Raw genomic sequence first — 11,670 nt, forward strand, 5'->3', positions numbered from 1 at the left:
CACGTCATTTCTCTCTCCACCCCCTCTTCCCACAGTCTTTCACTCCTCCGGCAGGCTCTCTGCAAGCAGCACTTCGGGGAGGGCGCAGAGTTCGATGGAGCGGACGGCTGCCGCTGCCGCAGGCATGTTACCCAACACCTCCCCTCCTCCCATTTCTCCCTGCACCTCCCACCCTATTCCACGTGCAATGTTGTTCCTGCTCCTTCCTCTTCTCCTCCTTAGCTTGCCCCAACGGATTTTCTTGTGTCCTCAACCTATTTCTTCGTGTCCTGGTGAGCATCTGATAGTTCCCTGCAGCGGATACCGCAATGTCAAGGGCAAGTGTGTGCCTGGAGGAGAAGGAGCCAAAGCCTTCGGCCTCTCATAGTCAGTCTACGAGTCCTCTTCACATCTCGGCCACTTGTAAATGTAGATTCAGACTTCACTGGATTTCCTCCAAACTCTCTCGCTCGTTACTCTCTACGCCCTCCAGTAATGGGCAAACACTTGTCGTCAGTGATCCCTACTCTCTGCTCCTGCCTTCCGTTTCTTCTCTTTCGTCCTTCATGTTCAGATGCTTTCAGGAGCTCTGCTCCTACAAGAAGTAGTCGGGTAGCGCCTTGAGCTTGGGCTTGCCTTCTTCTCCATGCTGGTGACGAGGAGCAGGATCGAACTGGATCACGCTCTTGTTCAAGTTCTCTGCTCAAAGCATCAATGAACAAAAACAATCGATATCAAATCGTATCACCGTCGAGCTGCATGATCGCAGCTTGATTGCCGCATCGATAGCAGTAATTTGGTGCGGAGAAGAGAGTCAAAACTCCACCCGAGTGCTGTCGAATGTGAGAGAGAAAATTGCACATTGCACGGGACAAACCTGCCACTGATAACCTTCCATGATGAGCTGATGTGCGCGCACAATGTATTGAAGGTTATTATCATGGTTGAAAGTCTCTGTAATGTCCTGCACAACTCTAGATAAGCACATACTCAAAATTCAAGATAGTTCGGACCTGCCCAAAGGTGTACCCTGCACCACGAGGAGAGATTCCCCATCCATATCTGACAAGCAATCAAGGGTGGGCCAACAAAGAGTGACCGAGCGCTACCTGTCGTCGGGATCTGACCACATCAGATCGCAAATGGGTCCCTCATGAGGAATCTCAACGAAACGATCAAGTTTCTGCACGTGCTCAATTCTGGCAGAATCGTCAGTTAGAGAGTTTTCAATTCTTCTGTGCTAACCGGTCAAGTGAAGGGGAAAGACCGCCGTGAGGAGTGAAAATCGCATCGTCGACCAAGGCCGCCAATGGAAGGAAATCAAAAAGATCTTTCAAACAAGTGAGCAAAAATTGTATCTGATTCCAGAACAGTCACCAGTGAAGTGCTTCCAAACATTGGCAGTCCCGTGCACCCTCAAACATTCATCATAAAATCCGTAAACCTGACAGTACAGCGACAATCAATAAATGTACCAATCGAATCGAATTCAGGATAGAAATTTCTCTCGCCAGCTGCTTTTTGTGATTGCGTACCTGTGTAATTTGTCTGCATTCGTGATTTCCACGGGTCAATGTTATTCTATCGGGATATCGAACCTGAAACCAAAGATTGAGAGGATGAACAAACAGGACTCGACATCAAAACCTTGAGAGCAACCAGGAGCAACACACAGTCCAACGAATAAAATCCACGATCTACGTAGTCACCCTAGAGCCTTGTCAGTGCTAGAATCCATGCGAAGTAGATCATACCAGGAACAGGTAGTTATGGAATGGCGGCTTGCCTCCAATTTCGAATAGTTCAAGCAGATCGAAAAATTGACCATGGACTGAAAAGTTGCCAATGATCACTCGTCTGTAGATGCCGTACCAAGCAACAATCACACACCATCGCCAACAACTATCACTGGGGCTTGCACGCCTTTCACGTTGTCTTCGTTCTGCAATATTTCTTTTGCCATCTCGCACAACTTGCAAACCTGGACGAAAGTATGAGACAACCCCGTATAAAGGCAACACCTCTCACATCTGCTTCTGGAAGAATATTGTGTGCAGCGCTTCCACCTCGCTTCTGTTCGAACATATCCGAAATTATTCTATCAAGATCCTTGGTAGAATACTTTTCTACTGCAAGAAAAATCAAACTCCAATCAACCGTCTGGAGATCCCGATCTACACCTTCCGAATCCATCTTGAAATTGGAGTGACTGGAGGCAACCTAGCGTTGATGAGCACTCGAGCCTGTTTTTCGCACGTCACTTCCATCAACAGAAAAAGATGAAGCAGAAATTGAAAACGAAGATGAAGTACACTGTATATGTCACAGGGTTCATCGCTTAACTTGGTTGTGAGCTGGAAGAAGGCATAAAAGGTGGGACAAGTCTACCACAGGTGGGACAAGTCTACCACAGCGAACATGAAAGATCATGTAACAAACATACAAGAATGCAAGGATATACTATGCAGCTAAGAAAGAGGAACACACTTTACGCAGCTAAAGTTTGCCAGAGGTTACAGCACACATGTTGAATGGCATTGAGCTTGCGATTGGAATAATGTTGAAGAGCAGCACAAAAACCATCAATTAGCACCGCAATTGGTATGAGATGAATCATGGAAGAAGCATTTTTGTGATGATGAGGCTTGAAAGATCAGACGATTTTTATCTCTAATGCAGAAAGAGCAAGATTGATCGGTCAGGGAAGGATGGTAGGATTCGAGCAAATCATGCCACTAATATCTCCCCTGGTGGACTTTCCACTGTCAACCAGGAGCAAAGAAGGAGAAGGATAAATGAGGTAGGAGCAGAATGAGTTTTTGTTGCAGGAGGAGGAGGAGGAGAAAGGGCGAAAATCCGCGAGGCAGAGAGAATGTGTGAACTTTTCATCTGCAGCGCCCGCCATTTCCTACGGCATGCGGCAGCGGCAAAGCGGCGGCGGCAGGGGTACAGAACTTCTTGCGGAAGAGCAGCAGGAACTTTTGAGGTTCAATTGGAGAACTATTCAGCAAATTAATACGAACATTTGGTGAAAAGAATCTGAATTAGAGGAACTCTCGAGAGGAAATTAGGAACTTTTGGCTGAAATGGTTTTATCAGAACTTTTCGGAGGCTGGATACAACTCATTCAAGAATACCGCCAATTCCAAGCTTGGAGAGCAACATGAAATATTCAAACTAAATTATTGTCTAAAACTTCAAATATACAGAATTATTATGAAATATTTAAAATATATATATCTAATTCTCAAACCTGTGTCGCACCAAGACACACCCACCGAAAAGATGAGGAAAACTTTCTGCAGAGAGTGACTGAGCTTGTCGGAACTCCGTGACTGCCGTCAGCGCCCGGCCGGCCCGGCCGGGCCCGGCGCCGCGGCGGCCTACTACGCGTACTACCCGGCGGTTTACTCAAAGTTAAGTTAAAGTGACACGGTATGATCGGACGTGATCGGGCCGGCCGCGCGTCCGACGGTCCTAAACTCAGGGCCAACCGGGCGGCAGGCGCCGGGCCCGGGCCCGGGAGGCCGCTCCCCGGGCCCGGACCGTGCGGATCCTGATCATCGGATCCGACTCGCCGAGTAGGCATGGTCGCCGCCGCTGGGGGGCCCGCCGGGTGGGCCCGGCTGGCCGGGCCGCGGGGCCGGGTGGGTTGCCGGGCCACAAGCCTCCTCGATCGGAGTCCTGATTTAGTGTCCTCGTACTGATTCGGATTTTTGACTTAACTTGCCAGGCTGGCAGGCTTTGAGTATGCCGCAGCCGGGCAGTACTACCATCATGCTCTTTACTCAAAGTTAAGTAAAAGACTACCGTTCACTACCGCCGAGTGTTTACTCATCGCCGAGTCGGCTGCACAGTGACTTCAAGTTTACTTACATATGCTGTAGGACCACCCCTACAGTACCCACCATAATCCACCACCCCCACCCCTCTGGCAAGCAGCTGCACTCATCATGAAGATAGTCAAGTTAACAAACTCCTCTACCCCTCGTCCCCCCACAGCAAGTTAACAATCGGTGCCCCTACCCCCCTTGAAAAGAATTCAGTCAGCAATCTACCCCTCTTAATTGGAAAAAGTAACATGTGCTACCCCTCATTTCAGGTTTGATTGTCATGTTTTTACAGTCGAAGGGTAGGGTACATACACCCACCCATGGCGTAACGTACGGTGGTATCCACCCCCACCCCTCCCAAATGCTGAAATTTTTTCTGGCACCTCGACGGTCTTGACGCTCGTAATCCCTCGCGACCTCCTGGCACAGTCCACCTCCTTGACTGCCCCAACCCGCGTCTTCGCGAATCCATCAGTCTCCACTCCTCCTCCTCTCTCCCTCCTCCTTACATCCTTTGCCCATCCTACTCCTCAAAACTTTCTCGAATTCCACTTTCCTTGTACCTCTCCGCTCGCCCCCTTTATTCCCCCACTGCTGTTCATCAACTTCTTTGTCCTCCGCTGCCCAGCCTGACTCTCCTCCTCGTGTATTCCTTTCCCCACTTCTGAACGTTGTGCATACATCACCAGCAACAACGCTTCTTCCCACTCAAAGCCTTGCCTCGCGTTCTAGAAGTGTACAACTATCGCGAGAACGTGAGGCAAAAATTGGACTACTGTGATCTTTAAGTCATCTTAACCTGTAAGTCATCTATCAACACCCAGCTACCTCTACCATGCCACGTCCAAGAGCATCCAAGGAGAACATCCAACTTTCAATAGATTTCGCTGCCGTCTTGACGACGGCAAATGAAGGGAAATGCCATTGCATTGCCAGGCACGGCAGCCTGAGCTTGTTCAATATCCTCAGTCGGTGCGTGCCGTCTGCGGTCAGGCACCCACAGATGGCTGAGGAGAGCTGCACTTCTCGTAAGGCAATCTCAGAGCCAGAGATCCTCAAGGTTCTGGAAGCTTGCGGCATGTTCAAGCGGTACAGGCATAGGCGAGCGGGAAGGATAGAAGATGATCCTGCAGGGGCCGGCATGAGTCTATTCCTCGGTCGACGTTGGAGAGACCCTTCGATTCTTTCGGACATGGTGGTGCTGCGGGAAGGGCATGATTGGCTGTGCAGCCTGTATCCTTCCTACAAAGAGGAATGCAGTTTCAACTCCCTCATCACGACGCTCAAGGAGGTTATCGAGATGTGGACCCCCCGTAACCCCTTCCTGCAAGGCCGGAACAGGATATTCCACAGCCAGGACGAGAGCAAGGTCTCTGTCAAGCGCTCGCTCGTCGATCCCCCTGCATCGATTCAATTCGCGGTATCACGAGCTGCTGAATTTAACAACTTTGCTCCCCCACCAGCCAAGAAACCCAGGAGAAGGCAATCGTCGGGGAAGAGAAGCTGCACGAGCAAGGCCGAAGAAGCTGTTCAGCCAGCAAGTGCAGTAGAGATCAAGCCCATGCTGGGCCATGAAAGCTCCACGTCGCTCAAAGGTACATTGTCGGCACAAGAGCAGACGATCAGAACGGTTGAACCTTTAGAGCAACACAAGGAGGCTTCGCAACATGGCAGTCAGAGATCGGAGCTTTCATCCTTCGTTGAAGATCAGGACAAACCCTTGGATCTCTTTGACGTTTTGGGATACCAGGACTTCGATCTGTCACCAGATCTTCACTGTCAAACCATGTTTGATGTTCTTGCGCCGCCTTGACTCGCGCAGCGCGTACTTCGTTGCTACACTAAGTAGTACTCAGTGTTTCAACGGGCCGGGCGGGCGGCGTGCCCATGATCATTCAGGCCGCACTGGCTGGCGGCAGTTCCGACTCGTTTCAAGTTTCCAGTGACGACAGTGTGATTGATTTGAACCTCAGTCAGAAGTATATTGATAGTTTTATCCTTCAAGATATGTGTCCGAGCCTTCCGACTAGCCGGAAGCATCCGATGATTATCACGGTTGACCGACGAAACTTGTGACCGCATGATTCCCAACTTTCAAGTTTGAAAGGCTTCGAGCTTCAGTGCTCAGTGCCGGGCCAAGCCGCTAAACTGACCGTACGGTCACAGCCTACGGTGAACCGCCGGGTCACCGGGTCATAACTTGGCAACTTGGCAACTTGGCAAGCCTGGAAGTTCAACCGTTGAACCGTCCGGACGGTTCCCAGCCAGGCCGCGGACTCCCGGCGGCCGCGTCACCGTGGCCTTCAATGGCGGTTCCCAGCCCGGCTCCGCGGCCGGCCCCTGAGGCTCCGTGAAACAGGCTGCGCTGCGGCAGTGCCAGCTGGCGGCTGTGGTCGGCACCCGGTGACCGGCCGGGCCCGGTTCCGAGTTGAGGAGTCCGACGGTCCGAACTGGGTCAGTCAGAACTTTGTTTGGTAGTGAAGTTTTAATTCGGAGGTTTTAAAGTTTGGAAAGTTTTTCAAGTGACGCAGCACTGGGTCCAACGTTGACCTACCCCACAATAATGACCCACAGGTTTACCCCTACCCCCTTCATCTGAATATGAGATCTAATTTCAAATTTTTATTTAATGAAAATTATAAATAATGTTATCAATATTTCAAATAGTTTGGAATTAAGTATCACCCCACTTGAATTGATCCCTGACTTCATGACCCCCCACCCCCCTTCCAATTCCCTTACTTCCATCCTCTCATCATCACGCTTGCCCCTTCTTTCTCCCACCGTCTCTCCTTCTCCTCCTCCTCCTCCTCCTCCTCCTCCTTGATCCTCCTTCTCCTCCTCCTCCCCTTCTCCTCCCTCCCTCCCTCCCTCCCTCCCTCCCTCCCTGCCTCCCTCCTTTCATCCTTCTCCATCTTCTCACTCAATATCTCTTGTTCTGTGACTCACTCCTTTCACCACTTCGTTTCCGTGTCCTTCCCAACTTGGGTATCACCCAGCCCTTGCAGGATTCCCCGCCAACACCTACTTGTACTGCGTCATCTTTCAGACCATATCCATCCTTTCTCATCCGCCTCTCTTCTCACCTTCTTTCCTACGGACTATCCTGTCGGTTTCATCAGATTCCACCTCTCTGCACTAGAGCACTGTAACCCCCTGTCAGCTCGCAGCAGCTTCCGGACACATAGGAATGTCTGCTTGTGACGCAAGGGCGCTATGGCGGGGAGACGCGCGTCCCTTCCTCACTCACTGCTTCGACGACATCTTCCTCTTCGGAGCAGCCACCGTCTTTATCTTCATGTTCGGCTCCTACCGGGCATGGACGCTCCTCCACATCCCCCCTATGGAGGAATTTCCCTACTCCACCATGCACAGTGTGAAAGTGATGGTCCTCGGATGGCTGGGCATGTTTCCTCTGATTGTGTTTGCGGCCAAGTATGCCAACGGTGCTCATGATGACTTCGAGTGGATCGCAAAGCCCCTTGCCTCCTCGGCATGGCTGTACAGCCTTTGGCTCTTCAACATGGAGGTTTCTCGCAACCTCACAGAGTAAGTTCGACGCTCTGCTGCGTTCCTCCTCCTCCTCCTCTTTCTGCTGCTTCTGCTGTTTCTGCTGGTGCTCCCCCCCTCCTGCTTCTGCTCCTGCTCCTGCTCCTCCTTCTCCTCCTTCGGTACAAGTTAACATCTAATCACTGCAAGCGTCGGTATGACTGCCGTTCGTTCCCTAACGCCCTATGAAGGTGTTGGATCCTCAAAACTTTCTGGGCCACGTCAGCAATTGCTGGGACCTTCAGCCTGCCAACGGTTGTGATCGCATCGGAGACCAACGGGTGACGATGAAAACTTGCGATCTCGATCTCGTGCCTGATCCGATGCCCCCTTGGTTTCTCAGCTACGGCCTTTCCTTTTATGCCTACCTCCTCCACTACGTCCTTTACCTCGTGATCGTCGTCCTCGCCTTCCGCTTTCCACACCAGTCCAAAGGTGAGAGGAGCGCGGGAATGACGATGCGACGACGTTGACGGGAGGACGAGCAGACGTGGCGCCAGAGCTGGGCACCTTGCAGGACGCCCAGTCCAAGATGGAGGGAGCAGAGGGGAAGGATCGAAACCAAGAGCACTTGGGCTTCCTTACGGTAGATCTCCGTGCTCTCTAAGGTCTGTGAGCGATGGGTGACGTTGAGATCAGGAGGTGTGGAGAGATCGGTTCTGGAAGGTCCTCAGCATGTTTGAGCCCGAGAAGCTCTTGCTCTCCTTGTCCTTCCTGTACGTCCCTGCCTCTCCCTCTCTGCTCTGCTCTGCTTGTCCTTCCTGTACGTCCCTGCCTCTCCCTCTCTGCTCTGCTCTCCTTCTATTCATCTTAGTCCTCTCCATCAATTCCTCTCCTACGTCCTTCCACTCTCCTCCCCACCTCTACTCGGTTTCTCTCCTCGCTACTCCTCTGCTCTGCTCTGCTCTGCTCCGCTCTCCTGTCCTCTTCCTCGTCTCCCTTCCTCTTTCTCATCCTCTACCCGCAGGTGCATGATAGCTTCAGTTGCGTCCTCCGGCTTCGCCTTTGTCATCCTCGGCCGTCTCTTCAACAACTTCTACTATCCTTACTCCCCAGGATCCGCCAGGGGGCATCTGAGAGAATACTGCGTGATCTTGGTGGCTATCTATCTGATCTGCTCGATCCTCGACGCCGCCTATGCCACCATCATCCACAACGCGGAGGAGAGGATGGCGTCGAGGACGAGGAGGAAGGTCTTCCACAACCTGCTGCGGCAGGAAGTAGAGTTCTTCGACGGGAAGAAGCCCGAGGAGCTTGTGGAGAGCATACAGAACGACGTGGCACTGCTGCAGAAGACACTCGGGGACCACATGATACATGGCCTCCACTGCATCCTCACAGTCTTGATGTGCATCTTCATTATGTTCATGATCAGCTGGAAGATCACTCTTGTGGTCCTGTCCCTGGTCCCGATCTGCATGCTCGTCGGCAAGATCCAGAAGTTTTACGCCAGGAGGCTAGGTAAGGAGAGAGCGGAGGCGATGGCTACTTCGATGGAGCTGGTGGAGGAGACTCTGTCCAGCCTTCGCATCGTCCGCTCGCTCGCTGCGGAGTCCCGACAGCTCGAGAAGTTCAAGGAGATGGCAGCGGATATCTACGACCTCTCCCTCCAGACCGGGCTGGTGGACGCAACTTCCAAGAGTTCCGCAACGCTCATGATACAGCTCGCCGTCGTCCTGTCACTCTACGTTAGCGGGCTGGCCGTCCTGTCCCGCCAGGTCGAAGTCGGCTACCTCGTCACGTACGCTGGCGTTACCATCCTTGCGATCTCAAGCATCGCCCAGCTGTCGCCCCTCCTGAGGCAGATTACCAAGGCGCTCAGGGCCTCTGAGAGAGTTTTTCACCTACTCGATCGATCTCCCAAGTTCGGCGGCAGCGGAGGAAGCACCATGGAGAAGGTGGACGGGAGGATCGAGATGAGGGAGGTGGACTTGTTCCCCGATGCTCCGAGCAGCGACAAGCTCCTCAGCTCAGTCTCGATCTCGGCCGGGAGCATCGCGGCCATCGTGGGGGGAAGGGGAGCAGGGAAGACTCGGCTCATGGAGAGCATGCAGCGCATGCAGGAGCCGGCAGGCGGCAGCATCCTGCTGGATGGGAGTGACGTGAAGGCGCTGGACCCTGACTGGCTGAGGGAGCATGTGGTGGCCGTGCAGACAGAGCCTGTCCTGTTCGCCATGAGCATCGCGCAGAACATCTCGTATGCTGTCGAGACGGCGTCGCAGGCGCAGGTAGAAGCTGCTGCTCGTCTCGCCTGCGCCCACGAGTTCATCCAGCTCATCCCCGACAGCTACCAGGCGCATGTCGGGGACACAGGTGTGCGGCTGACGGCCATGCAGAAGCTGCAGGTTGCGATCGCAAGAGCCTGGCTGACAACAGCCAACGTCATCCTCCTGGACGACGTGTTCTCTCGGATGGACGCTGAGACTGCAAGGAGGATCCTTTCCAACCTGCGGGGACGACGGGGCGACCGGACGGTCATCATATTCTCCTCCTCTTCCAGCCTTCTCGAGGGTACGTGCGACTCTTTCTCCTACCTCGAGGGAGGACGGCTGTTGGGGACAGGCTCCCACGGTGAGCTCGCTGCCGTTTTCCCGTCCTACGCCCAGCTCGCTGACCGCCACGGCTCCTCCCAAGATGCCTCCCACGCCGAGGAGGCGGAGGAGGGAGTGTGGAGGAGGCGGCTCCAGCTGGCCGACGAGCTGGAGGACAGTATCTTCCAGCTGGGGTTGCCGCAGGGAAAGGTGATGGCGCTGGTGGAGATGGCGAACGAGATGAAGGAGGCGCTCGTCCTGGAGTCCCAGACCCTCGGCTAGAACTTAAAATGTACAGAGAAAACATATACAGCTCCGACTCTACGCTCCTCCCCCTCTCTCCCTCCCTCCCTCCCTCCCTCCCTCTCCTCCCTTGCTGGATCTTCCTCCTCCACCACCTCCTCCTCCTGCTGCTTCTGCTCCCCCTCCCGCCCCCCCTTCCTCCTCCCACCTCCCTCCTAGCGCTCCCCTGCTCGTTGGCCATGAGCTGGAAAACGTTAGAGCGAGAGGCCCCACAGCCAGTAGCAGATGTCGGTCACTATCCCCCGCATCCATCCTCGCATCGCCTCCTCCATCCCTCCCATCTCGCCCTTCCCCCCACCTTGTCTCCCCTCCTCCTCCTCCTCCTCCTCGCAAGTGCATATCAGCGCCTGGAGCTCCGACCTGTCCCCGAACGTCCGGATGGTGAGGATCACGGCGGTACCCGGACTCTCCTCATGGGCAGGGAGCAGCAGCAGCCACTTCCTGCATGAAGATACATGTGACCAGCTCCGGTGGCGGGTGGCCAGGTCGTCCAGCAGCTGGGACCAGGGGGCCTCAAGCTGGAGAAGCTGCTGGAGTCGCCCGTCGAGCCTCGTCAGAGGGTAGCTGCGGACCCTCCGCAGGAGCGCGTCCACCTCCCATGCCAACAGCTGCACCTTCGGGCAGGTGCATCGCCCCCATATCCACACCCTCGTTGCCTCCCTCACCAACCCCTCCAGCAGGCGCAGGACCCGGTCCTGCCCCCTCTTCCTCCAGACCCCAGCAGGGTCCGGCAGCGCCCCGTCCCGACCCTCCGTGCCCTCCTGCCGCCAGCACAGCACCCAGCAGCGGGGAACGTGACTTCTCAGCTCCTCCTCGTCGACAATCTCGAGATCCCCCTCTCCGTCCTCTTCGTCCAGGGAGATGACAGCTGAGAAACGCCACGTGTCATCCTCTCCCTCCCCCTCCCTCGTTGCTGCTGCTGCTGCTGCTCCTGCCGCCGCCGCTCCTCCTCCTCCTCCTCCTGGCCCGTCCAGGTTGCAGATGAGGCAGGTGCCTTGGACCATGACGGAGGAGTCAAGGCTGGAGGCAAGCTGGTCCTTCTGCTGGGAGAGGTACACCAAGACGTCGGAGAGGCTCATGGTAGACATGAGCATTAGCTGCAAACACGCAGAGATCAGCTGGATTGGAGCAGGTTATGATGAAAGGAAGGAGGAGGAGGAGGAGAAGGACGCCGAGGAAGGAGGAGGCAGAGGAGGAGAGGAGAGCGAGAGAGGAGGAGGAGGAGGAGGAGGCGTCGTGCAAGGAAATCAGTTACCTTGGGTGACCAGCGGAACATCGAGTGCCACGTGTGAGACTTTTTCCTGGCAGTGATGTCAAAGGGAAATGAAAACATCTCAAGAGTGAGTAGAGTTAGGAGGAGATGGGAGGAGATGGGAGGAGAGGAGAGGAGAGGAGAGGAGAGGAGAGGAGAGGAGAGGAGAGGAGAGGAGGAGGAGGGAGAGGAGAGGAGTGGAGAGGAGAGTGAGAGTAGAGAG

General features: G+C 54.3%; 5 protein-coding genes across 5 annotated transcripts in view; 3 read left to right on the plus strand and 2 right to left on the minus strand.

The window, feature by feature from the left end:
* Nucleotides 1-367, plus strand: part of GUITHDRAFT_114273 (hypothetical protein) — a gene marked incomplete at both ends in the record, with an annotated part of 3,045 nt that extends 2,678 nt beyond the window's left edge. Inside the window, one exon of the mRNA XM_005826467.1 lies at nt 298-367. Within this exon, the coding sequence (XP_005826524.1) occupies nt 298-367 (70 nt within the window). The remainder of the gene's footprint in view (nt 1-297) is intronic.
* Nucleotides 368-574: 207 nt separating this feature from the next.
* Nucleotides 575-3,817, minus strand: GUITHDRAFT_158392 (hypothetical protein; the record flags this gene model as incomplete). The annotated part of the gene is made up of 13 exons (XM_005826468.1): nt 575-678; nt 728-812; nt 857-943; nt 993-1,041; nt 1,089-1,178; nt 1,225-1,309; nt 1,357-1,423; nt 1,515-1,577; nt 1,627-1,689; nt 1,734-1,810; nt 1,870-1,960; nt 3,706-3,759; nt 3,797-3,817. The coding sequence occupies 13 exons, from the start codon at nt 3,815-3,817 to the stop codon at nt 575-577; spliced, it is 936 nt and encodes a 311-aa protein (XP_005826525.1).
* Nucleotides 3,818-4,647: 830 nt separating this feature from the next.
* GUITHDRAFT_143343 (hypothetical protein) lies at nt 4,648-5,625 on the plus strand (the record flags this gene model as incomplete). The annotated part of the gene is made up of 1 exon (XM_005826469.1): nt 4,648-5,625. The coding sequence occupies one exon, from the start codon at nt 4,648-4,650 to the stop codon at nt 5,623-5,625; it is 978 nt and encodes a 325-aa protein (XP_005826526.1).
* A 1,377-nt stretch (nt 5,626-7,002) lies between these two features.
* GUITHDRAFT_164891 (hypothetical protein) lies at nt 7,003-10,215 on the plus strand (the record flags this gene model as incomplete). The annotated part of the gene is made up of 6 exons (XM_005826470.1): nt 7,003-7,361; nt 7,553-7,642; nt 7,705-7,796; nt 7,841-7,947; nt 8,001-8,077; nt 8,329-10,215. 6 exons carry the CDS (start codon nt 7,003-7,005, stop codon nt 10,172-10,174), a joined length of 2,571 nt encoding a protein of 856 aa, XP_005826527.1. The 3' UTR covers nt 10,175-10,215.
* A 174-nt stretch (nt 10,216-10,389) lies between these two features.
* Nucleotides 10,390-11,289, minus strand: GUITHDRAFT_114277 (hypothetical protein; the record flags this gene model as incomplete). The annotated part of the gene is made up of 1 exon (XM_005826471.1): nt 10,390-11,289. One exon carries the CDS (start codon nt 11,287-11,289, stop codon nt 10,390-10,392), a length of 900 nt encoding a protein of 299 aa, XP_005826528.1.
* Nucleotides 11,290-11,670: the final 381 nt, after the last annotated feature.

Source organism: Guillardia theta (genome assembly GCF_000315625.1).
Source record: "Guillardia theta CCMP2712 unplaced genomic scaffold GUITHscaffold_74, whole genome shotgun sequence".
NCBI lineage: Eukaryota > Cryptophyceae > Pyrenomonadales > Geminigeraceae > Guillardia > Guillardia theta.